General features: G+C 47.5%; 1 protein-coding gene across 1 annotated transcript in view; it reads right to left on the bottom strand.

The window, feature by feature from the left end:
* Positions 1–366: 366 nt before the first annotated feature.
* The window catches only part of LOC103797966 (gamma-aminobutyric acid receptor subunit gamma-4), a 28810-nt gene continuing 2164 nt past the window's right edge, over positions 367–27012 (bottom strand). Inside the window, exons 4-9 of the mRNA XM_009070206.1 lie at positions 7785–8005; positions 7146–7228; positions 5349–5486; positions 3732–3884; positions 1434–1636; positions 367–911 (exon numbers count right to left, since the gene is read on the bottom strand). Of these exons, the coding sequence (XP_009068454.1) occupies positions 618–911; positions 1434–1636; positions 3732–3884; positions 5349–5486; positions 7146–7228; positions 7785–8005 (1092 nt within the window). The 3' untranslated portion in view covers positions 367–617. The remainder of the gene's footprint in view (positions 912–1433; positions 1637–3731; positions 3885–5348; positions 5487–7145; positions 7229–7784; positions 8006–27012) is intronic.

Genomic DNA, 27012 nt, shown 5'->3' with positions numbered 1-27012 from the left:
CTTGCAGCTACTCCATCTTTGTCAGTGCCACTGTCAGATGTCTGGGCAGGTTCAAAACATTTTAGCCAAGCCCAGCTAGTGTGGAAAAGCTGTACTGCTGCCCCTTTTCACACTATTTCCTTCTGACCTTTCCAAGCTTCTAGCACTCCACAACACCTGTTCTGGTGCAAGTGGTGCCAAAGTTGTAAGATCTACTGTATTTCCTTTGCAGTCTTAATAACTATGCAGAAAACTCCATTTGCCATCACTTCCCATCAAATTTTGGAGTAGGATTCGATGGAAAAATGAAATGCATTAAGGGTTTTGTTTTTGACAAAATCCCTAATCTTGAGATGGGAATAGGATGTTTTTGGACAATCTTACAAGGAGTACAGTGCTGGTGGTGTTGGAGAGGGGGCTGTTTGGGAAAGGTAGATTCTCTAAAAAGATATGTTAGAAGGCTAAAAAAAAGCTGTTTGGTTCTTCTCAGAAGAGATGAGAGAGCAGGAGGAGGGAATCACCAGTCTGGATTGTTCAGATCGACAACTGACTACAACAGAAGAGGTGCTGTTCTCTATGCTCCTTGAGAAGCCCATCTTGCTGGTCTCCAGTCCATTCCAGCTGAGGACGAAGAAGGGCTAGAGATAGAGATAGGCAATCCAGTAGACAATGTTGAAGAGCAGGAAGGCAGTGGGGAAGAAGACGCGAGAGTAGGAGTCCAGGCGGGAGATGTGAATACGGACTCTCCCCTCCCGCCACATTCCTGTCTGACAGTCCTCAATGCAGCAGAAGAACCTCTCGCATTCCTTTCCCTCCAAGCATGGGGAGCCAGGGTCATCATCCTCATCCTCCTCTATCTCTGGGGGCCAGTGCATGATGTTGTTGATGTTGATGGTGGTAAAGGTTGGCATCACCTGTGCACCGGCAGGTGGCTGTAATGAGGAGAGGTAGGAGGATTAAAGGGAAGGAAAAGGAAGAAAACATGTTCTGGACACCAAAACCCACCCAACTGTCAACAGATCCATTCATAGCATAGGTGCAGTTCAAAGGAGAGGGATCACTAATCATCCCCCATGTCTGCACCTGGTTGTAAATCACCACATTGGTATACTGGGGGAACTGGCAGCTCTTGCATGACTCTGACTGTCCTCCCTGGCACCCTAGAGCACAGCCCTAGTCAGCAAAGATCTACGTGCTCTGATTCCCCAACTCTGCCATGAATAGTCAGTGCAGAAACATGACCTGTTTGATTTCAGCTGTGCTAACCTCTTCCTTCATTCCCCTGAGCTCAGCTGTCTCCGAAGACATAGCACACAGTCCAGATGTATATTCTAGTTGCTGCCAGCTGGCCCAGGAGGAGGCATATCATCAAGCTCATGGAAGATCTCTATCCACCCTAGGAAATGAGGGTTGGGGGATAACAGCATCCACCTCTGCTGTCCCCTCTGACCTACCAGCCTAGCTTTCCTGTTGTTGTGCTCAAGTGGTTTCTTGTTTCCCACCAGGTAGTTGAGGGTAGCATACTCCATGAGAGCTGCAAAGACGAAGATGAAGCACACAGAGACAAAGAGGTCCATGGCTGTGATATAGGAAACACGGGGAAGGTGCTTGCGCGAGATGGTACTCAGGGTGGTCATTGTGAGCACTGTTGTGATGCCTAAGAGATAAAAGAGCTGGTTTAAGTAATGATGATGAGCACTTCTGTCTTCTACACGCATCCAGACCCCAAAACAACCTCATTTTCTACTGTGGAACTGAAATTCCTCTGGTCATTTGGTCCCTTTTTCGCTCTGCTCAGACAGACTCTGGTCTTGAAATGCAGAAATGGACAAAGAGCTGGTCAAAACCTCGGTGTCACACAGGCCATCAGTGTGGCCTGGTAAAGGAGTGGGAAACTTGGACTCTACTTAAGGCTGGGTTGGTCAGTCAAGAGTTGCCCTTGGTGGAGCCATGCTGGCTGTGTTGAATCACATCCTCTCTTTCATGTGCCTTAGCACAGCTTCTAGAAGGATCTGTTCCATGATCCTCCCTGACATAAAGGTGAGGTTGACAGATCTGTAGTTTCCAGGGTTCTCCTTTCTACCCTTTGAAAAAATGTTTCCCTTTTCCCAGTCACTGCCATGACTTTTCAGGTGTCATGGAGAGTGACTTGAAGCAGGCACTGCACTTGTTTCTTCTTCTCTTGCACTGATCTAAATCCACCTGTCACCTTTTCTTGGGGTCACCCCCGTGGCTCTGTGTGGGAGCATGGCAAGAGATTTTCATATTATCCTGCTGTATTTGCATTAGCAGATGTGATCTCACTTTCCATATATCTGAAACGCCAGTGGAACTGGTCCAGTTTACATCTCCCTAATGTAGGCTGGCGGGTTTGAAACGTACTGGCCGTCATTTGCAATTAGTACAAGAGGGGCTGTGGAGAGAATACATTATTCTGCATGTGCTGAGGTCTCATCCCACAGAGGGGGTTCCTCCTTTTGGGGAAACCTGCCTTTGTTTTTTTGAGACAGCCACTATAGCTGTGTCAGCCATGTAGAACATTTTGCCTCTTGCTGTTCATTCCTTTACCAGCCATGGACATACTCTCACCTCCATTGGGAATGACAAGAGGGGCTGTGGAGAGAATACATTATTCTGCATGTGCTGAGGTCTCATCCCACAGAGGGGGTTCCTCCTTTTGGGGAAACCTGCCTTTGTTTTTTTGAGACAGCCACTATAGCTGTGTCAGCCATGTAGAACATTTTGCCTCTTGCTGTTCATTCCTTTACCAGCCATGGACATACTCTCACCTCCATTGGGAATGACACCCTCCTTCCTCCTCCTCCTCCTCCTCCTCTTTCCATGGGCACCAAAGAAATTAATTTTGATAGTGAGGTGGGGAGAGATGATCAGCATGGATGGGCTCTGAATAGCCCTGACTGATGCTGATGGCCCTTCCTCTCCACTCCCTCCCTACAGAGACCTGCAGGCAGGGCTGGGAATGCTGCCTCCAATTAAAGGGAAAGTCAGCAGGGCTGATGGGAAGGACAGCACTGGGAAGCAGAGCTGGCTGCAAAATGCAGATACAGCCACAGTGTATTAAAGTTTTGTAAAGACCTCTCTAGCACCTATCAGAGCAGCATTACACGGACAGCAGATTCTTCCTGCCTCAAAGAGCCACTGCAGTTTGCTGAGAAAATCTAAACAATTAGGTAGGGCTGTTGCCACGTCCTGGGACCTGGAGTCTCACTGTGGGGTGACTGACAGAGAAAGGCTATACCCAGCAGGGCTTCCACCTCCTGCCACAGCTTGGGGCTCTTGGATACAGCCAAGCAAATTTGCCCATTACCTTCCTATCACTGGTCCTACACTGAGGCCTTGAAAAGTCACAAGGAAATGCAGAATCCATGCACATGACAGGAGTTCTTTGGGCAGCACTGCAATGCCACAGTTCACCCCCTCCTTCTGCCTTTTGGTATATGAGAATACCACACTCTCAACTTGGAAAAGTTCATGTTCAGGTCTCAGATCAAGACATGAAAGTGATTTTCTATCCTGAGATAATCCAGTAGCCCAATCCAGCACAGCTGGAGATTCAGCTGAGCTTGAGGATAGTGTTACACACAGGAAGCTGAGGAGTGAATAGTTCTCTGGTATGCCCAAACTACCAGAAAATAGCAAAGTGCTTTAGGAGATTTTGTACTCCAACACTGCCAGCCTGCTACCCTGGCAGGGTTTGACAAGCATCAGACATGTATCATCCTGTCTCTTACCCAGAGATGTCCTGGCTGGTGTAGAGTCTCTCTTGATCCAGAAGGAAACCCAGGAAAGAACAACAGTCAGGATGCAGGGAATGTAGGTCTGAATGGCAAAATAACCCATACGTCTACTTAGGTCAAAAGAAACTGTCATCACCATGTACTCCCCTAGGAAAAAGCAACAGGGACATTGGAATCAGAACATGGGGCTTCCTAAAACACAAACATCAGCAAAGTTTCAGAATTCAAAGTGTTTCTGATGAGGTTTTCTTGTTTTCAGTGCCTGGCCATCTGTTCTTGTGGATGGCCAGACTGTTAGCTTCAGGTGGTTGGCTGAGTAAGTTTGGTGACTCGCTGGTTTTGTGGCTGGTAGACTCTGTAGCTAACTGGTTCTGTAGCTGTCTGACACTAATTTAAAAGCTGACACTGTGGCTGCCCAGCTGGCTATCTGCCTGGCTGTCTCTGTGGCCACCAGGTTGCATTTGTACTGGCCTGGCTATGTGTCTAAGCATGCTGAAAAGCACAAAGTTTGGAAAAGTTTCAGGGAAGAAACTACAGAGACTATTCATCTTCAGCTGATTGCTGCAAGGGTTTCTTTTCTATAGAAGCTATTTAACTATAACAGGCTACATGGCCTGGCTTGCTAACGAACTACCTGAGCTGTAACAAAGGAGGTGTCCTTCAATCTCTTCCACTGAGACTCTGGTTCTGCCTCTGGAAAAGGCATGTGGTGCTATACATCCTAATTGCTCATTTGGCAACTTACAGCAAAGGTTCTTTCTCTTTTCAGAGGCTCCCAGTGAGTACTGGAAGAAAGCCACCTGACAGCTCTGGGGTTAAGATGGAGCTTGCAAGCAATTACCAAAAAAAAGAATTACAAACATCAGAGAGCCACTGGTGCATTCAAGATGCTTTCACTTCTTGTCCTGGTTTGTGCTGCCTTTCTACTCTGGTTAGAGGCTGGCTGCCACTGTTGGCAGCAGCAGCTTCCTGCAGAGTGGGAGAAGCACTACTCCTTGCTGTTTCAGAGGGCTTAAAAATATGAGCTCACCCCACCTTCAGGAATCCAGAGGCTTTCCTCAGTTATCTGTGGGTGAGGTATTATGAGGAGAAGGAGGAGCTGAAGGGCTTCCATTATTTAGTTTCTTCACACAGGCAGGCAGCCTTGTCCCTGTCTCTTAAAGCACAATTCAGGTGTTCATCAGCCTGACACCAGTTTACAGGAGGGAAGATTGAGACCTGTAAGTTCTGATTTCCCCACCCATTCCAATCCTAAGCATCACCCAGAGATCACACAGTATGCACATACTGCAGTGAGAGGGGATCTGAGCTCCATCTCCTCCTCCTCCTGACACTTCAATTAGCAATCGCTCCATTTACATCAGCATTGTCACCTCACAGTTCACAGATGTCAGTGGTTCTGGCTTATCCTTGCTTCACCTTCCCCTCACCCTTCATCTCCATCACTTCTGCTCCTTCTAGCCAATGTCTGTCCCTTCATTCTTAGGTTTCTCTAACTGTGCTGTTGTGACCTTCCTTCCCCACCACTGTGGAGCTGTGTGATGATTCCTTCGCCTCCCACCAGGTCTCCAGCACACAGATGTTTCTATGGACTCTCTCCCTTTGCCTCACCTGCCCCAGTCCTGAGAACTTCCGAGGTGTTCCTCAGCCCCGTGAAGTCAAACTGGTACAGTCTCCAGGTGCGCTGGTCAGAGACCTCAATGGAGTAGCGCCTCCAGCGATAGACAATCTCCTCCCGAGGATAGCCATCTGGGAAAAGGGGCACAGACATCAGTGGAAGAGCATGTCATGTGCCTCCACCTCAGTCACTACCCTGACTGCAAAAGCACTGGCATCTCACCCAAACTGTTTTGTAAACATGAAGCTTTCAGACAGGTATTTCTGACGCCTTTTGTTTAGATTCCCTTAGGCATTCCTTCTTGCAGTGGGAGTAGGGACTGCATCTCCCCTTGTGGGCTGCTTCAAATCCTAGGGATGGGAAAAGCAATCCCAGAAACAGAGCCTTTCTAAGGACTGCACTGGTGGGAATGAGACATGGGTTGGTGTAAGACCACTCTGCCGGTCTGAGGAAGAACTTCTTTCCATTGAGGGTGGCAGAGCACTAGAAGCTGCTTTCCACTGGAGGATGGCACCTTGCCCACTGCCCAGGGAGATCAAGGAATCTTTGCCACTGGAAAAGGAGGCTCCACAATTCTGAAGTCAAAACTCTGCATTCAAACCCCACCTGAATGCATTCATGTGCCACCTGCTCTAGGTGACCTTGTCTTGGCAGGGGTTTGTACTCGATCATCTTCAGAGGTGATTTTTCCAACCTTAACTATTCTGTGATTGTGACTCCAATAACCAGAAATCTTGAAGCGTTTTAGCTCCCTGAGGCAGCCTCGTGACTGACTTCCCTTCCCAGGCATGAGTACACCAGGAATACAAAGACAACATTGGACATAGCATGGTTCTGGATGTTCTGTGTGGTCCCTGCACTTCTTGCCCTGGGAGTTGATCTATGGAAGCGAAGGGGTGCATTCTCCATGGAGAAGACCAGTTTCTCCTACCTCTGGCTTTCTTGACAAAGAAACAAGCCTACTGTGAAGCAGAGACCTACAAGAGAGTTCCTCAGAAGACGATGGAGTAAGAGCTTGGCAGCTAACTAACAATGTGTTTCTAATTATCAAGTGTGTATGGCATGTACTGTTAATTAGCAAAGAATGAGGGATGGTGGGAGAAGAGGGGATGATATCTCCTCAGCATGCTGCCTCCCTCTGAAGCACCTCAGAGCTCTGTGAGCTGCATGTCTTCGGTGGCAAGGGAAGCAGGAGAGGAGAACCCATGCTCAGATGATTAAATCAGATTTCCAACCCACGCATGAGGACAGGGATCTCTTGGTGCAGAAAGGCTCCCTGCAAAATTATCAGTGGAGATGTGCTAACACCAGCAGCCTTCTCTGCTGCTGAGTCTGGACAAGTGGTGACTGAGAGGGGAGGTCTGAGTAACTCTCCTTTGTGATACCCTTGGATGCAGAAAGTTTCCAGGCTTCACTCTGGGCTGAGGTCTGGAAAGTCAAGCTGCCCCATCAGAGAGTGGGAGAAGGGGGAAGATGCAAGGCAGGATGGCTGCTCTTTGTCTACCAGAATATATCCATATTCTGTCTAGAGTGGTCAGAAGGTCAGTGAAAGAGTCTCTTTCAACCATCCATCCACAATAAAGAGAAACTCAGAGGTGCTATGAATCTGTCCCTCTGCTAGCCCAGGAGTGGGAGGATGCTTTCAGGGCATGATGGGTAATGGCTTAGGAAGAGAGTCATAAAGTGAAAAAATACAGCTAAAAGGGAGGATGGTATCTCCAGAAGAGTATTAGTCTACTGAGGTTTCTCTGGTTGCCTTCTAAAACTATTTTTTAAATATGTATACTCACAACTGGAAAAAACCAAAGGGCAGGAGTGAGTGTCCATTGGGAAATTCTGCAGCTGGAGTAGACATTCAGCCTCGATCGTCAGCCTGAGACAGGAAGAGAGAAGGAGATTTTGATTCCTACCCCACAATGTGACAGAGGGATTCTCGCTTCCTTGAGAACTAATTTGCTGAAGATCAGTCTGTTTGCAAGAACATTCCAAACCAGCAGAAAAACAAAATATATGTTTGGATATTTTCAAAGTGAGAATAAACATTTAATTTTCACATTCAAAAAGCCTTTTTGTTTAGTCAACTTTTCAGATTCTTTTATGGAAGTGAGAATTTATGGGAACAAAAGCCAATTAACAGAATAAAATATCTGGACTGAGCAACATAAGATTTTAAAGGATTTTGGTTTAGGAAACCATTTGCAGTTTTGACTTTTTTCCTACATATGATACAGCAAAGCAGTTTGATTTTTTGGAAGCTTTCCTCCTAGGAAGAGGAAGCCCACTCTGCAACCAATACTGCATGTGTACTTCCATCAGCACTGGGAAACTTCTGCAGTACTCTGTCCCAGGGCACATGGAAACCTCCTCTGCTTTGATCATTTCCTTGTTCCCTCACCTCAGCAGCCACTGACAGTGCCTGCTGGATGTACCTGAGTGTGTAGAGCACTTTTCCATCATTCCAGATGCGGAGGAGCTGGTTAGGGGTGGTTATCCAGTGGGAATCAGCTCGCTTGGAGTTCCTAAAAAAGGTATCTGGGATCCAGATGCGGCTCACCATGTTGGTGTTCAGTGTAAGGGCCTTCAAGGTGCTGTTGAAACGAAGGCGCCGGTCATACCACGTCTGAGCAAAGAAGATATCAATGGTGTATTCCTGTGAAGGAGAAGGAAGAGAGTCTTTGTGAGAGAGATCCAGGCAAAGCACAGCCCTGCCTTCTGGACCCTAGGCCACTGTTTTGGAGTCACAGCCAGAATATTTATTTTCTAAGTCTGGGAGCAGATGTTGGTGACCACTAACACCTTTCCAGGCTCACCTTTATCTTGTGGTCAGGACATCCATGGCACACTTAGGAAGAGCCAAAGACTGTGCATTGACTGGTGGGCTGAGCTGTGCCATGTTTGGCCTGATCCATGCCTGGAAAACCAGGACCATACAAACAAGGGCTTGAGCTTCCTCCTGACAGACAACACTCCTTTGAAGCACAAGTATGAAGGGGTGGTGTGAACATTGACTGAATCCAGTCCTAAGTTCAGTTATACCTTTCAAACACAAGCAGGGAAAGCCGCTCACCAGCTTACCAGAGAAGGCAAGCAGACACTAATTTCTGTTACTCATTAGGATACAAGCCCAGATGGGCTCCACACACTTACTTTGCACATATAGCAATAGTAGTCTTGTGCATAAATCTAGTGAGAATCAATCCCTTGCTGCAGGACTCATACTTTGTACGAAAACTCAGGGCATCATGGGTCCCTGGGCAGAAATCCCTTGCTGAAGATTAGAAAAGGAAGATGGGGCAGGGGCTGCTATGGTCCCAGCTCTTGGTGCAAAACAGTTCAAAATCTTGAGTCTTTTGCAGACAGAGAAGAGAGTTTTCACTATAATAAGGACCTTTGGTTTGGGTGACACTGAGTATGTCCTAGCGCACTGATAACTAGCATTTCTGGGAGGCAGTTCCTGTCTGGATTGGACTGGCAGTAGTCCACACCATTAGCCCACTGTTGGCTTGCTGCTGCAAGCCAATTTTCTCCCTAACCTCTTTTACAGCCTGCCTGCAAAGGTGCTAATTAGTGGCACGAAGGAACATGTCTGGCACTTAGTAGCTGTCTGAACCAGACCCTTAAATCCAGTTCCACCAGTCCATACTATAGTTGGTCACCTGCTTCTGATAGCTCCTGACTTGACCTTTGCTCCCTTTCACTCCTGTTGAATCCCCATGATCACGGAGGCATTGTTTGCCTCTCTCTTGTGGGCAGACAATGAACAATGTCTGACTTTGCCACCTCTCCCTCTCATTCTCCTCCTCCCTCTATTGATTTATCTCAGTGGAATTTTTATGACTGCAGCACATCCTCCCTTCACTGCCCTCACTGCTGGTTCAGAGCTGACTTCTCAAACCATGCTGTTAAAATAGATGCAGCACTCTTAGCGCAATCCCTCGGACAGCATGTCCTGCCGGCGGGGGCAGAGCAGGGCAGTGCACGACTCTCCTCTTCATCTTCCTCGCCCTCGCTCCACTGTCAGCCAACTGCTGATGAGTGATTGGTCCCAAAAACGTCCCTTGCATAGGAATGAGATCAGGAGAAAAGAGCATTTGCCATGAGGCGGTCGAGTCACTCTCCAGGCTGATGTTTCACCCTGGTTAGACACAGGAATGAGCAAAGGTGACAGGGATGAGGTCCTAATGGATCTCTAAATGGGGAAATGGGGACAGATGCAGCAGATTCAAAGTGATGGCATTGCCTCTACAGTTCATTCAGAACACACATGAGGAGACAGCAGCAGCCCTCAAAGTCAAGTGCACAAGCACGGCCACTGCCCAAACCCATGGGGCTGGGAGAGCCCATTCCAGCATATGAATGCTCTGGATCACACTGGATACTGCTTGGATATAGAGTGATGAACACATAGATCAGGCTGTGAAATACAGCCCACAGTTGGGCAAAGCAGTATTGGCACAGTGGAGACAAGATGGGGTCGTGGCAGCACAAAACTATATATATGGGAAGGGCTGACTTCATTGTGCTTGAGGCCATTTTGTTTTTCTTGCCAGCTGCTGGGGCCAAAATAGCACAACACTTGGCACATTCTCCACCCCCCCTGCATACCCCTTTTGAGTTAGTAGGAGCTTATATTTCTCTTCCTAAGCAATATCTCTAGTGTAGGAGAAAGCAACCAAAAATGCAGTGATAAATGCACATTAGATGCCACTATCAGTTTCTAACTCCTAACTGGAGTCACTGGTGAGATCTCAGTTCTGGGCTGGCTGCTCAGTTAGATATCCTGCTGTAAAGTTCAGCATTCAGGTCTGGGATAACCAATGCCAACAGTCTGGAAGAGTGTAGGGTCAGCTATCCTGGGGGTTTTGTATTTGTTGTCAAGCCCAGATTTTCAGGAGGGATCAGCATTAAAGAGCTCCTCTTGTGCCATTCACAGCCAGCCTTTGCAAAAGGTGTAGTGCACAAGTCATTCAGCTCTTCTGAAAAATCTGAGCTGTTATTGTCACTGTCCTGTGGTTTGATCTAATTTCAGTGGCTATTATTAGCACAGCTATTCACGAGGAAGAACTTAGTAGCTGAGCTGGCTCCCTTGCCTCTACGTAGGGAGCCCATTGGGAAAATGTTGGCATTTACAAATGTATTTTCTTTCAGAATTATCTGAGGCAAGATTTATACAAAAATGCTCCAGCCTTTGGGAGGACTTTCACCCTTCCAATGTTCTTCTTCATCCTGCTGCAAGGGAGTGAGTGAGCAGCCATGTGTGGCGGAGTTGCCAAGTAGGGTTAAGCCACAATAGTTCCCAAAGTCTTCAGCACCTGTTCCCATCAGGAACAGGTGTGCATTGATGCTGATGAACCTTGCACGACTGTGGCTCTGCACTGATCAGCTGTGGGACAGTGCTCAGACCCTTCTCGGGACATTAATGAGATCCCACTTAGCTGTAGGCATCTGACCAAGGTGATTAAAATAGGAGGTGTTTGACCATGGGTTTCCTGCAGTCATTGGACAGGGGTGGGCACTTCTGGAAGGAGATCTCAACATGAAGCACTCCAGGTTGTCTTCTGGAAACACCTTACACTATTACTGACCTTGGAAGAGACCAGGCTGGTCAAGGCTCAATAGCTGAATTTTGGCAGGATGAGCTCAGCCCCTAAAACTTATGGCAGTGTTTCTTGATCTCCTGCACCCTTGCAGTTTCCCTCTGCCCCTGACTCATTCTCAGCCATCAGAGAGAGACTTCTCAATACCTCAATTTGCCCATGTGGAAAAAGGTTATTGTAAAATACGCCTCCACCATTACTGTACCATCTGCTGTGCAGCACATGGAGGCTGTTAACTTCTCTGTAAAAGCACAGGCATTTTTAGTGTTTCCAACAGAAGGAGCTAATGAAATGAGAGGAATCGCTCTAACAGTTAGGCCACACCATTTGGATCACACATGTGGTGGCACACACATGTTGGCATGGATGCAATACTCCCATCAAATTTCAGTCATAAAATAATAAATCAAACTCCCCAGAAGGCAAACCCTGAAGGCTGCCTACCCTAAATACTATCATGTGAGCTTATCCAATGCTAAAGAATGCCCTGCAGCATTGCTGCTGCTAGCTCGTGTCCAACCCAGTCTTTCAGCATGTCCCTGCTGGCCCTTGGTCACTGTCATCACCTGGCACTGCTGCACATCACTGATCAGTCCTCATTTTCCTCATATGGGCAGCACAGATGCTGGTGGAAACACAATTCCAGAGAGTGGTATAATCTGAAAACATTTAATGGAAAAAATCCTGTCCTGTAAAGGAACATTTGTGGGAAATAAGAGGACGAGGAGTTGACAGGAGTGGTTCATATCAAAAGAAAAAATAGAACAACAGCAAACAGATTTTATTGCACTCTTGAACCCTTTCAACTCGAAAAAGATTGTTTAAGTGGAAAGCTACAGAATTTATGTGTGAAAAGGCATGTTAAAGAAAATCCAAAAATTTCCAATCCAGAAGAAAACAGACAGATTCAGAAATCAGCCTGTCCCCAGCAGAGGAGAGTTGGGAGCTGGCTGTTCAACTTGTGTGCTACCCTAAACCCTGCTCCTGGGATCATCCCAGCATCTGCTGCTCTGCCCCCACCTTCATAACCCTGGAGCACCTCTCTACTCCCTATCCTGATGTCCTGATACAGCAAGGACATCCAGTCTGGCCCCCAGTCTGCTCCTCCCAGTGCCCCCCTCCTTCACTTCTGTGTGTACGTGCACCCAGACAGGGAATCAGCCTGTAGTTCCAGTCAGATCTGGCTCCAGGAACTCTAGACCAAATTCCACCCTGGGTTTGGGGCAGGTATAAGTTAGGACTACTCAGTTTCAGACTAACAGCTTAAACTCACAGGGATAGCATGACGCAGCTTGAAATTAACAGTTGTATTTTCAGGTTACCTTCTACACCAAATAAACACAGCTGGCCCCTGCCAAAACATCCTTTTCAAACGGCTCTAAGCAGGTTTGCATGTGTGGTTCAGCTGACCCCTCTTAAGGGTGCAATTAGTGGGATACAGAGGAGCTGGTACCATGCGGTTCCTCTGTTCCATCTCTGAGCTTCTTTCTCTGTGTTCTTTAGAACCTCAGTTTTCTGCCCAATGCCAAAGAGAGGAGCAAAGCCATGAGATGAGTATGTCTTAGATGGCTTCCTGACTTAAGAAAAAATTAAGGATTTAAATGTGGTTTTTGCAACTTCACTTGTATCAACATCAACAAGAAAACCTCTGAAGAGAGGAGTCAGAGACCTGGAAATATGTTCCTCCATTTTCTTCTACTGGAGAGATAGTTTAGAAAAATCCTAAATAACAGTGGAACTGAGAGATTATTATCCTAGACAGTCACATTCTAGCTTTTATTGTTCTGATATTTGTTTTTATTCATAGAGCCCTCTGCACCTCCAAGCAAATCCCTCACTGCAGTCCAATAAAGCAAGCTGCTTTCCTGGGAAGCATGGGCAGCATTTCAGGTGGTCTGATGTGATTATGATGGGTCCATGCTGTCAGAGCTAAACAAAGGAAGTATTACAGGCAAACACTTTGGGATGCTGCAATTCAGGAAAGTCTCAGAAGTTACTGAGGACCCAGGAATGGGGTGTGTTTCTTTTAGGGACTGGTAGATTGCTCTGTGCAGCTCAAGGCAAGCCAGGAAGCCTCTCCTCCAGTCTCCCTCTTCTGAAAACTGGGTCAGCATAAGCATTCCCCCTTCAGACACAACTGTGTTCAGCAAGTCCACACCCCCACAGCCCTGCACAGATGAAAATTTTCCTCTCCACAACACCCCACTCACCCTCCCAGGATCCCTCCTCTGCAAACACCTCTCACAAATCCTGGGTTGCACCCAGCAGCTGGCTCCACATCCCAGGGAACACACTCAGTAATAGCAAGAAGTTTGGAGACACTCCCAAGACTAAAAAAATAAACTGTATTTTAGAATAATCTTGCAATCTGAACGCACAGCTTCTTGTCCCCAAAGCTTGTTGGTGGGAATGTGCTTCTAGCATGACATGTGCAAGCACTCTCTGAAGGCAGCAAGCAAAAAGGACATGTACCATCAGCATCAGCTTCAATGACTGGTTGGGCAGCATCAGGCTTCTCCCAATTCTCCCATTAGTAGTGTAAGATACCTCACCTGTGGCTGCCTCCTGCTCTGGGTGAGTTTTGTCTCTTTAACACAAAGTGCAAAAGAATGAGAATCTAAGTTTCATACTGTTTCCAAGGTCCTCCTCTTTTCAAATCAGACCTCAGAGAGCTTTGTGGACATGATGTTGGTGTGACTGGGGGAGCTCGCAAGGACAACAGGAACAGAGCTCTGATGATCTGTGTTTTCAAGGTGACACACTGAACTTCCCATCTGTTTCACTTCTGCAGCCACACCAGCAGCACTGTCCTTGTCTGAATGTCTTTCGCCTCTGCCCAGGGAATCTCAGTTGAAATAGCATTCTTTTTATAATACAAACTTGCTATTAAAAACCATCCCCATGTCCTGTGCTCGTGCCAGGAGCTTTCAAACACGACATGCTATAGATGCTGCTTTGTTGATTGCAAACTCCCCAGTCATGGCTTGCTCACCCTTGGAGCCTGCAGATGGGAACTGGACAGGGCTTTCAAAACTGTGCTGGCTTCTCAGAACTCTATCTGCCCATTCCCACACACCTCTGTTCATCCCTGCTCCCATGGATGTGCAAATGGGGACATCTAAAAGGCAAGGCTTTTACACTCATGACAGCCAACTACTCCAGACTGTCTCTTTCCCCCAAATCCTTTCTTCTGAGATATTCCCTTGTACCACCACTTCCTGCCCTCCAGTGATGTTATCTCCTCCCATGCAACCCCAAGGTGGTTGTTGATTGCCATGGTGCCCATTCCTCTTCTCATGGGAACACAGGCTGGCACACAGAGTCTCTCAGTGTGAGCCCGAGGGGCACATGACCTAGATGTGTGTGTGTTTTAGCATCTGTTAACAGTCATTACCCAGAGGATCAGGGAAAGTCCTTGAGTCGAGACATGACATCAGCCAGACTCTGGTTTATAGAAGCACAGTCTGTCTGCACTGATGAGGTTATTACTGAAAAGGCAGAGACGTGGACACAGGATGCTATATGCAGATGGGGCAGAATTAATTGCAGGGGAAGATACTAAACACTTCAATGAAGTACTATGCAAAGCACCACAAGGAAGTAGCCTCCTTTTAGCTTGGTTTTTGTCCACTCTCAGGATAGGATGTGACCTGAGTGCAAAGTCACATGTAAGCACCTTCTGATGCAAGTAAAGATGCAGCCCAGTTACCACGATCTCTAGAAAATGCCTGAGCTGCTTGCAAACCAAAGCCACACCTGCCCAAAGTCTTGTTTGCATATCACACCTGACTGCTAAATGCTTAAATGCTCCCCATGACGTTGGGATTGAAGGAACTTTGTGCTGGAAGAAGAAAGCAGGTGGAGAAAGAGAAGAGGTGAGGGCAGAAGCATACAGGATAACTGGAAGACAATACTTAGCACTTCGGGCAGGTGCTCTTGTTTATTTGTCCTTTAGGCTCACAGGGTGTTTGATGAGACAAAAAAAATTCCTTTGAAAAGGCTGGAAGACAAACCTTCTCACTGCATACAATTAACTCCCCAAGATCACTCCTCCAGGACACCTTGACAAGATTCAGATGAGAAGCTGGAATTTCTTTAATTGCATTTCCCATTCCCATGCCACCAACTGTGATTAAAATGAAACACTGGGATGAGCAACTAATACTGCCCAGGACTGGGAAAGCAGCTGCTGCAGCTTCCCTGTACCAGGCAAAAAAAAGGCAGGAAGTACCATGAATTCCCCAAAGTGTCTAGTCCTAAACACTTCTGGGATGGCCAGCTTGCCTCCACAGAGTCATCTGTAAGTCTGTTTCCTCCAGCTCTGACATGCCCCTTGCTCCATCTCTCTGTCCTTAAAAACTCGCTATCCCAGGCTGCTCTATTCCCATGAGGCTGCCAGCAGGCTCTTGCTCAGTTCTGGAGCTGGACACTGCAGACTCACTGCCTCTTTCCTCAGATGGAGAAGCAGGGATGAGAGCAGTGTCCTGCTGCAGCAGCAGGGCAATGGCCCTCAGGTGAAGTGGAGGAAAGCAGGAAACAAACATTAAATGACAACACAAGTGCCTTCAAGTGTCAGAAGCATGTGACTGTGTGGTTTTGGAGCATTAGAGCAAACATCCTTCTGGGATTAGGTCTCCCTGCCTGCAATTTGGTACCTCACACAGAAGGAACCCCCACTGGCCTCACACAGGCTTTGCCATACCCCAGTACACTTACTGATGCTGCTGGCTCACCAGATGGACTGACTAGGGGGTGGCAGTCAGCACTACCTCTGAGATTTGAGAGTTGATTCCCATTTGCATCCAGCCGTTTTTGGGAGGACTGAGGACTTTGGAGAAGTCCACAGTAGTCTGCAGACCTTTGCAAAGGTTTCAGCACCTTTCCCTGTCTGCTCAGGGACTGAACAGCCCATATCTGCTGCTCAATTCCCTTAGCTATTTTCTTCATCTTTCCAGGCCTTCTTGGATTTTCCCTTTTTTCCCTTCACTCCCTCTCTGGTATTCTTTCCTCCTCCTCGCCACACTCTATTTGGTCTGTAGCTCATCACTCTGCTTCTCTGCCTCAGAAAGAAAAGCATTGCCACCCTGACCATACCTCTCCTCAAGCAGAAACAGTTTCGACTGTAATGGCCCTATTCAAGCAGCACATCATTTCCCAGCCCCTTCCCACCTTCTCGTGGGACTTTGTCTAGTAAGTCAGTAAGTTCTCCAGGGCAGGGACTGTCTCTCTATATGGACTCAAAGGTGTCTAGTAATCTCAGCTGGATGCCGACTGACATGCCAAGAGATCAGACAGAGTCCTTCCTACTGTGATTTGAGGGATGAAGGAATTGCTACAGAAGCTGTGCTTTGAGGTCAAGACAGGAAAGAAAGGGTGTCAAGAGACAGTGAGCCACAGGAGCTCTGCTTTCTGTGGGGATCAGAGTCAGAAGCTTCCTTGAAGTGCAGGAATTGCATGGCACGACAAAACAGCATGCTAAACCAGAGGGATAAGAATAGGCAAACAATGTCAAGCAGTGCCCTCTGTCCCAACAGGCTCCTACAGTGGCCAGTGACAGGGGCTTAGGGACAGAGTATAAGGAGCAGAAAAATCACCACAGCCTTCTCCTAAACATGCCCTACTCTGAGAGAACCACTCACTACCACCAAGCACTGAGCTCTGTCAAACCACCTTTGTGGGCAGCATGTTGACAGGGTGGAGGAGCCAGCAGGACCCAGAACTGAGGCTGAAGAAGCCATGGGAGATGGCTCACATGCTGAGGTGGGCTGATGGGCTGCCCCACATGACGAGTCACAGCACAAATCATCATAAGGAAACTGGCCCTGGGTGGACAGTATGGTTTAGCTCTGCAAGAAGCAGTGAGCCAGGATGGTACCTAAGAGAGAGGCACTTTTCCCAAACCTGATCTCTGTCCTCCTCCCACCAAAACAGGGCTAAGAAAAAACAGTGCAACCACATCCCTGGGATGATGCAAACTGTATGGAAATGCCTGTGCTGGCCAGGAGGAAAACCAGTTTGCCTGTATAAATCCCTTTCTAATCCTCATGTTCGAGGATAAAAATAAGGGACATTCAAAACTTCTGAGAAAGTTTTGCTTTCACAAAAGGGGAGCAGTTTGTGCTTTCTGCAGAGATCCTCACTCCTGACCCTGTTCACTCCTGGCCCTAGATGAAGAAGGAGATGGGAACAGTGCACTCTGCTATACCAACTCTTTCAAGGAGACCTGTTTCATGCTGTTTCTCATGCCCCCTTGATGTGCTTGGCAGCTCTCTCTTCCTGCCCTGCCAGTTCCTTGATGTGGCTCCTTCTCCCTACTCCATTTTGGTTTTCATTTCGTGATTTCTTTCAAGCCACCACACAATCACAGCCCAGCCCTAATGAGATTTCAAAGGAGCACCAGGCTGAGGAAAGCAGCTGGGAGAAACTAATAAAGTTACAGAGAAAGAACAATTTCTTTCTGCCTCCCTTATTGGGTATTCAAAGGACAAAGCAAGCTGGAGTGCAGCTACAGAAGGGTTACCAGTCCAGCTCATTCTCCTTTCCAGGTAGATATCCACACTTTAGGCCAAGTGTGGAGGTCATTTGGAAGCCAGGTCACCAGCCACTGGGCAAGCAGGACCTGCCGAGCTCTGCTGCTATGAGCTGCTCACATCCCATGGCACCTGGTGGCTGCAACACACTCCTCAGAAATGAGGGACCAGTATTCCCAGTCCCTTCTTCCAACTGTTTTGTAGAGACTCTGCCTATTGCCGATGCCTTCTTTGAAACTCAACCACTCCACCTTTCCCAGCTCCCCTAGATGACTTCGGGACATCTTTGGGGAGTGGTGAAAAAGATGAAGGCTCAGTTTTCTACACAGTGGTATACAGTGACAGGGCTTGTATATCCCAGAATCATACAGAGAAAGAAACCAAACAATTTTGGCTCTTAAGCTTAGTCCAAAGTTCCCAGGAGCTGGACAGCATATCCTCTGCTGCTCCTTACCAAATCCCAGCACGTGAACCTGGCTTTGGCTCTTTGTGATAGCAGCAACACCGAAGTATTTTCATCTCCCTTCCTGATGATCCAGTGAAAGAGAAACAGTGTCTAACCAGCCCCCAGCCTCACTGCTGCAGAACAGGACTGAAGCTTGCAGCCAGCTCCACAGGAAACTGCACGAAGAGCTCACATCCAAACTGCCGTGAGCAGTGGGAGCAGAGCTTGGCTCCACACAAAGGATCACTACACCCTTGAAATGCAAACCAAGTGCCTGATATCCCGGTTGCCAGAGCTTCTCACATCCCCTTCCTTCTCTGCAGAGACCCTTCCTTCCCAAGCTTCCTGGTGAGGTTTACTCTGCCAATCCCTTTGGCACATTGCTCCAAGCCATGTCAATGCTGTGGCTCTTTGTTGTGGCAAGGGGAACCAGGGCCCATCATGCCTTCTCACAAGGTGCAGATTCATGTGACACACTTAAGGCTGCAAACTCTGGACAGCTGAGTCAGTCTGCTACTGCCAGATAATTATCGGAAATGGTTGTCTTGAATACTGCAGTTTTCTCCGTCTTCACCTCTTCCTTTCAAGGACCAAATGAAAGAAGACCAGCTAGTTATCATCTTAACTTCACCTCCCTTCCCTGCTGTGGCTGTAGGAACAACCAACCTAACTCCCACAGGTTTTTCCCACTTCTCTACCCTGCTGCTGTGCTTTCTCTCCTTGTCCTCACTACACTACTAAGGTGGCTTTGAGTGTCCTTGGAGGAGAATGACAGACTAAGGGCCATAGGTATGGTGTGGGAGTTGTATCTGGTACACCAGCAAGGCTGGAGGCAGAGAGAAACAGATCCAGGGAAACTGTCAAGAAACAAGGCTTAAAACATTTGCAAACTGCCTGCTGTGACCTCCCCTACTGCCCAGCCACATGGAGACAAGGTGTTCCCCCACCCACACTCCAAAGTGATTTGGTTCACACATCCCATGTGCATCTGCCTGGGAGGAGCCATTATCACCGCTGCAATTCTCCTGATGAGCAAAGCTGATGAGCTGATTAGAGCCATTCCTGGCCAACTGCAGGTCAGACAACAAACAGCAAAATCCTCACCACGAACTGCTCTGGATACAGGGATGGACAAGCAAGGTTGTACCAGGGTCCCCCACCTACCATCAGCTCCATGCTACCAGCACACAGCAAGCCCAAGATCCCTGACCACATTTATTCCCCCATCCTCACTACCCTATGCAGACAACATGATTCCTCTGGGGCTTTGAGGAGCTGTTGCACTGGGAATTGGTGGGGCAGTGTGAGCAGCACTGACATGAAATGGCTGCAGTATCCACCTGCCCATTCACTTGTGGACCATATCTCCCACAAAAGAAAACCAAGCTGGAGACAGAGAGGCACCAAGGAAGTGCCTGGAGACATAGAGGAGAAGAGAGGGGTTTCAAGGAGGAGAAGCAAAGTGCTGCTACAGGAAGGCTCAGGCTGGCAGTATCACCACTCCACTGCTGCTCAGTTGCAATTTGTATCATGGGCAATTAAATCCTTCCTGTGCACCGAGATGGGATGCAATAGTCTGAATATTCAGCCTTTAACACTGAGGCATGAAGAGGTCCTTGAAGCATACTGACTGTGGTCACCCACATCCACTGAATTCTGAGAAATGGTCTCCATTTTGTAACACATTTATAGCAGGCAGATTTCACATCAGGCTTTTAGGAGAATGGTAGGATGGCTTCATCTGGGGATGCAGGAGAAAATAGAACTGATTTCTACTGAAAAAAATCCCTTAAGTTTCATTGAAAATAAATTAAAATTGTCAAAACCTAAAATGAATTACCTCAACCTTATCATTTCATTCGGAAACGTCTTTTTCTTCGCTAAGCGAACAAAATATTTTGGTTTACCCTCATCTATTTGATTTGCTTCATTTTGACATTTATTTTCAAATACTCATTTTCATGCTTTACTTATGGGACAGAATTTATCACCACATGAAAAGCAAATCAAAACAATCTGATGACACTAAATGTAAATGTTTTGATTGTGCCTAATCCCATTTTTCCTCAGAAATGCTGAAGAATGTTGGCTATTTGTCCCAAGTAGGAGGGCAAAACGAGACCTCCTCCCCTACAATGCTTGCTGCTCACCCTAGACCAGAAACTCTGGCCTCTGACCAGCTCTTTGACTTGGCTCTCTGGCACCTGAAATATCCCATCCTCTCCTGTGCAGACATCTAAAGCCTTCAGTTCAGATAAATCAACTCTGCCTTAAAAATAATTCAGCCCACCAAGTGACAACTACTGGTATAGCTCAGAGTCTATATCTTTCAGATTTGACACAACGGTGCTTTCTCTTTGACTTGAAAGAATCAATTTAATGAGCTTCAGAGCACAGAGCAGTACCTGAATCACACACATTCTTCCTGGCCTGTCCATGAGCACATATCTCTGTGTGGAGAAGTGGAGATGTGGGGGAACCACGGAGCAGCTCCACTAGCTGACTGTAATGGACCATACTTTGATTCACAAGATGAAGCTCCAGCAGCAGCTCCGAGCCCACACCTCCCAGGCACATTCCCACCAGTGCAATGGGCAAAGCTGCATTCCCATTATCCAGCAACTACAGCCATGCCCACACCTTTGGATCACAGAAGCCTCCTTCAATGCCCTGCTAAAGCAAGACAGAGCTGCTAGCTGCCAGGGTGGCCAGAGCAGGGGACAGCCCTCCAGCCTGGTTCAGACCCCAGTAAGGAGAGTCAACTGGTCACTAGAAAACTGTCATCATGGTCCTTTAACAAGCAAAAAACCCATCTGCTGGCAGACACCTCTAGAAAGGGAGACCAGATGCAGCTGCTGAGGTCACAGACTGTGTTAGAAAGGCTTTCTGTGGCTAAGGGTAAGAAATTACAACACTCTCAGGTTGGGTACAGCAGGCACACCAGCTCCTTGGGAAGCACCTACAGTAAGCACCCTTCCCAGGCTGCCTGCAAGGGTTCAGGGCAAGCAAATACAGCATTCAGTCCAGCTGAAGAAATGTGAGTTTTCTCCAAAGGCTGGCACAAAATGAATGAGAGACTGAGCCATTCCTGCCAGCAGAAGGCCGGAAATCGGATCCGTGAAGGAATTTACAAGAGCCGCTTACTTCATTATGAATGTTGATTTATCCCGTGTTGCCTGAGGGCCAGAGGCTGCCTGAACTGTGGGCTGTGGGGAGGCACCTGTGTGCCAGGACTGATGCTGCAGTTTAAGAAAGCTTTAAGTACAGCCACATTCCCCATTTAGCATCAGGCTGCGAGCACAGATGTTAATTAACTTTAGGGCTTTGCTCTCCAGAAATGTCTCTGAAGAAAAGCACTTTCCCCACTCCCAGGAGGCCACTGTCCAGATTTTCATATTTTGTTTAGCTCCAGATTTTAGAGGCAAGCTCTCAGCTTTCTGTTCACCTTCCCTGATAACGGACTCCTTGTGATTTTTGCACAATAAACAGCCTATAAATAAAATACCGGCATAGATGTCACACAGAAAATATCTGGAGGGGATTAGTGTATGTTCTGGATAATAAAAGGAGCTGGTTGAATTATTCATAGTGAGTAAATCAACCCTTTTCCAGTTTGGGAGCAAACCTAGACACTTCCAGAAACTCTAGGGATATGTTCAGGATGGGAGTAACTAATTTATTTCATTAGACCTTCTGTTGCTGTCCACAATTTGTACTAAAAGTCCCATGTGATTGCTGCTATTCCTCAGTGGCCTCGTGGGTTTTTTTCCTAAGGCAATGACAAACATTGGCTGCAGAACAGTCTCTGCCCGTCCCCATGTACCTGACCTCACTGCAGTGTGAACATGAGCAGCTATGTGAGGAACAGTCCCTCTCTCAGCACTTAGGCACACAGGAATGGGCTCAGGTGACCATTCCTGAACACCAGGGAATCAAGATATATGAGCACTCTCCAAGCACATGAGTATTTGTGAAGATGTTATAAATGCACCACTGGCTCTGAGCTGTCACTCAAGCATGGAAACTAACAGCCAGAAAAAGCACTGGGGCCCTTAGTGAGCAATACCCATGTCCCAACACTTTAAATTTCTATGATATACATCTTTATCAGGGACCAAAACCCGACCTAGCTCATTACATGAGTGCATCCTGTGCAACCTCACCAGATTTATGCTGGTGCCTGACTCTTGCTGCACACTGGGCAGGCCAAGGAGACTGTGCAATCCTTGGCAGAGCACTGCAGCAGTGCTTCAGGCATTGCAATCCACCTTAGAAGTGGGTGCATCTGGGCTATTGCCTTCTAGACAGATGATTTGTGAAGCATTTTGAAGTCCTTTCAGTTGAGAAGTGCTATGCAACCGCTGGAGTATATTATTATCGGGGAAGAAGGGGGAAGTAACACATTTGCTTTACCTATAGGCTTATCTTGTGCTCCAGAGGAACATAGTCAAGCATTTTAAGCACTGTGTGCCATTTTCAATTCATTTCCTTCCTACTTATTCCAAAGCAGCCAAAGCTAAGTATAATCAAGACTTAAGTGTTCCTCAGAGCCAGCCAATTATTACCGGTCTTGGTTTCCCCATCTATTAAGAAGAAAGGAAGATATTAACCCAAGCCTTGCAGCAGGACACCAGGGCTGTAACCCAAGGCTTCCCATGGCAGCTCTCACACTAACTGCCTCCCAACAAAGCACAGCCGCCACTCCTCAGGATGTGGCTTCGCTTCTGATGCCTCCAACTGCCTAAGGGCTCTCCACAAGGGTGGCTTAGCCCTGTACATCTTCTGTGGAGTCTAGCTCCTCTCTTGGGGATCTCTACCCCTGCTGCTGGGGTAGCTCAGCCGTTCACAAGCAGCTGCTGCCTTGCTGCACACTCTGATAACGTGGCATCGACGGGGATTTTACTCAAAGAGCCACGATTCAGCAGCTCAGCCACCCACAGCTCTGAGTGGGGAGAAGCAATCCTTGGGAGAGGGTTTTGCAGCCAGCCACTGCCTCCCTGCCCCACTAAGCCATCTCCCCCACAAGCAAAGCCAAAGTGCCCCAGGTGCCCAAGCTGGCTTTGTCACATCAGCCCCCTTCCTAACTGCTACTCCTTGTCAGCTTTAACTTTGAAAGCCAAACCTCCCTCCCTGCCTCCTCAGGATTTACATGAAAGAAGTCAGTGGGGAGTTCTCTTCATTCATGCTGGGCTTATACTTCTAAATTATAAAGTGTGTCAAATGAGGATTTAATTTATATTTAACAAGACAATGTTTGTAAATTAATTATTCATCAGCTGATAACGAATAAACATTTCCCTCTTCCCTTCCCCTTTTTCACAGTGTTTTCACAAATGCACCATACATGCAAATCTATGAAATCTTTTCTGCAATACTCCAGATGTGGGAAAATATGTTCTTCATCCTCAGTTTCGTTAGTGTGTTGCATGGTAACTAATGTAGCCAGGCACAGCATTATGAATTTAATAGCGTGCAGCATCTCCTTCCTAAAGAGGGAAGGGGGGGGACAGTTAACACTTCTGTTTGGACATACCACCCTCTTCAGATTCCAGCCCCCCACTCACAGGCAAAGATAAGAAAATAATTTGCTGTAATAATTGAGACAGGAGCTTAGCCTTACCACCTGGAAATCACGGGCACTTCAGGGGCAACAGAATCTGGCCCCTGAGGAATGATGGAGGCCAAATTTTTCTCTTTCCATCTTTATGATTATTGAGATTGAGGTTGTGTACAACCCCAGCAGAATTGCTGCCATCAAGTTTTGCTACAGGATTTGGCACACTGGGTATCTCCGCACACATACCAAAGAGAGGAGTCTCTAGCATCTAAACTAGCCCTTACTACACTGCCTCGGATCCCAGACACCTGAAGCAGGTAACCAAGCAGTTACCACTGGATGAGTGGAATGTCTCCATTCACTTTGGCCAGGAGGTTACCATAGTGTTTGGGCTATGGTCTCAGTATTTAGCTCCTCCAGCCTCATGCTTGTTTTTGCGCAAGAAAAGAAAAGGACTTGCAGGTCTGAGCTCTGGCAGGAATCTGAGAAGCTTATGGCAGGACTTGCTCCATTCCCAAGCTCAGAACACAAGCACTTTCTCCCCTCTCAGGCATCCTGGCTCTCATGGACACTTCACGGACATCCTCAGGACTGAAAGACACTCTGCCCCAATAGTTGGCACCCACTTTACTTCTACAGCATCATTTCCTGAGAGTTAAGCATCCCTAAAGGAAGGTGATCCAGAGCTCTAGGTGCCCTTGACACCAGTTAAAGCTATAATCTATAGCAATAAAGCCATTACAAAACAAAACCAGGAGCAAATCCCTCCAGCAAACAAGCAGTCAGCAAAAAATTTGAACCCAAAGTCTCCTCCATCAGTCCACGATGCCGCAGCCCTCCCTTGCACCTCTTCCCACAAATATGCTCGGAGAAGCAAGACGGGTCTTTGCACCAGGTTCAGCTTAGTGATAAGCCAAGGACACCTAAACATTGTCTGTGCTAGGTGGAATCTAATTGGGCATCCAGATCCATGATACAGCTTGGAAAGCTGCAGCACTGTGGGTGATAACTCGTTTGAGCTTGAGGGGCTGCTGGCCAGCGCTCCACGGCAGCCAGCAGCTCTGGAAGGGTTCGTGGCCGAGTGCATCCTTTCCCTGATGGTGTAAACACAGCATCCCACCACCATGAGAAGCACCCAAATCCAACCCAAAGAAGTCCCAATGCCATCCAAAGATGGGTTCATGGGTCTGGAGAGGATATCCCACTGGAGTAAACAGCTGTGGGACCTGACAGTCCACTTTTCCCCCTCAGCCTTCTGTTTCAACCAAGCCATGTCCCACTTCTTATCATTTAACCATCTAGCTTTACTTCTGGTTACTGCCACATTTTGGCTGGCAGAGCACAAAGGATCCCTTCTCCAGGGAGGAGAGAATGTAAAATTTTCTCAGCTACCCAAATGGAAAACAAGACTGCCACTCTGGTCTACAAAAAATATGAGGAAATCACTTTACGTTTCTTCCTGCTTCAAACCTGCCCACCTTCTGCTGACTCCTGAATGTTAATGTTATTTATGACAAGTGATTGATGAGAGAGATGCAGAATTCACACCCAGCACAGGGCATTTTCAAATCACCTATTCATTTTTAAGGACCGGAATCAGTTTAGTATCCTGACACAATTTATCATTTGGAGGTTGAGCAGCGGCTACGCAGGGCCAGGTTCCAAGCCCTGACAGAGCGTCACCAGGATGAAGACAGTGGTGAGTCATTAACCCTTTGAGGAGAGAGCAGAAGACCACAGAAGACCAGGATTCAAACTACATTGGTGAAGCTGGAGCCTTCCACACCACCAGCATGTCAGGCCATGTATAGGCTTCAGCTGCAGACACACAGATCACACTGGTCCAAGCTAATAGCCACAGTAATGCTGCTATACTTAAAAGCAGAACTAGGTTTTTGCCTTCTACACAGACTACATGAAAGAGAAAAATTTACGTAAGACACTGTCATCACAATGCACCTAAAAGAGATCAATGGGACATTTCCCCTCCAGTGGACCTTCCAGCCTATAAAAGCCTCTGTATCTGTGGCAGAGAGAAATGTCACCATGGGCTCAAGCGGATCTAGCTCTGAGACAAATTCTGGTTCCCCTCCCCTGGAAATGTGCTTTTCCTTAGGATGTGTATGGGAAAAAGGCAAGATGAGGCACATGGCATGGGACTAACAGCTGGGAGAAGGCAAAGCTTCTCAGGTTGGGAGAAGCTATATCAAAAGGGACAAAGTGGGAATGACATGTCCCCAGCAAAGACCATCTATTATATATTTGATGCCAGCCTGCCAGTGGCTGGCACGACCCACAGAATGACTTAATTCACTGCATGAGCATGGAAAAGCAAACAAATACAAAACAAGTGGGTGAAGCAGCCAAGTCTAGAGGTGACACTGTGTCAGCTTTGTCACAGCCTTTCCTCTTGCTTAGGAGACATTATAGCAGGATGCAGCCTCTCTCATGAGCAAGGGGAATTATTCAGAGTATGGATGGCAGAAAGCAGAAAGCTGCCATCCATGGCTATGAGACCTGAGTCTATCTGTCCAGAGCACCTTTAATATCAGCTCTGTGTCTCAGGGGAAAAGTTTTAAAGCTCAACAGCACCACAGATTCAAGCTTGGGAAGGGGACAAGGAAGGAGAGATGTCCATAGAGAGTCATTTGGGAGATCATATGGAGGTGTCTCCAGATCACTGGTGACTGCTGGGACCTAGCACGTACCCTGGACTTGTAGCACCTAGGCACTTCAGAGAGACAGCACAGCTAGTTGCGACTGATGAAACAAAATCCCTCAATTGTCTATGCTGAGTGGTTTCCTCCCCTGCCTGAGCAGCTCCTCACTGTGCCATTCCCACAAACATCAGTACCTTCCTCAAGTGGGAAGGCTGCAGGTGGGCAGGTCAGCCCCATAGCAGCAGTTTCCCCAGCAAAAGCCCTGCAGATGTTGGTAATTCCAAGTGCCAATGCCTTCACATTCCTGGCTCACAGTAAGTGTGCTGGACCCCTGGGGATCCTGTGCAGTTGTGGAGTCCCATTTCATGGAGCACAAAAGCTTCTGCTGACTCTTATTAAGGACTAAACAGATGGGTCAAGCTGCTCTAAGAACAGCCAGGGCTGTCTTCAGCAGCACTCTCCCACATGATGCCTTGGTGTCTAGCAAGGGTTGAGTTCACATAACATTGCCTTGGTGGAGGTGGCTCTTGTCACTGCCTTGCATCTTGTTTTCACAGAAATACTGGAGATGCTGAACACACCTGAAGTTCCTATACCTGCAGTGATACATGTTGGTATTATCCCAGTGGATCCAGAATAATGAAGGATTGGGATGGACGGATGTACGTTCTCACATACCCATCTCCATGGCATAAGCTGTGTTTCTTAGGAAACCAGCCTAGCAGCAGTGCCTGGTATCCCTGTTTAGGAGAAAAGATGAACTCTGGATGCAGATTGGATTTTATAAATCACTTTCTACTGCTACCACCTGCATGTCTATGCTGTGCTCCTGTGGCAGGGAGGAGAGCAGAGGTTCCAACAGGGATGG

Source organism: Acanthisitta chloris, unplaced genomic scaffold (assembly GCF_000695815.1).
Source record: "Acanthisitta chloris isolate BGI_N310 unplaced genomic scaffold, ASM69581v1 scaffold22292, whole genome shotgun sequence".
Classification (NCBI taxonomy): Eukaryota; Metazoa; Chordata; class Aves; order Passeriformes; family Acanthisittidae; genus Acanthisitta; species Acanthisitta chloris.
This window is presented reverse-complemented; position numbering and strand designations above follow the sequence as displayed.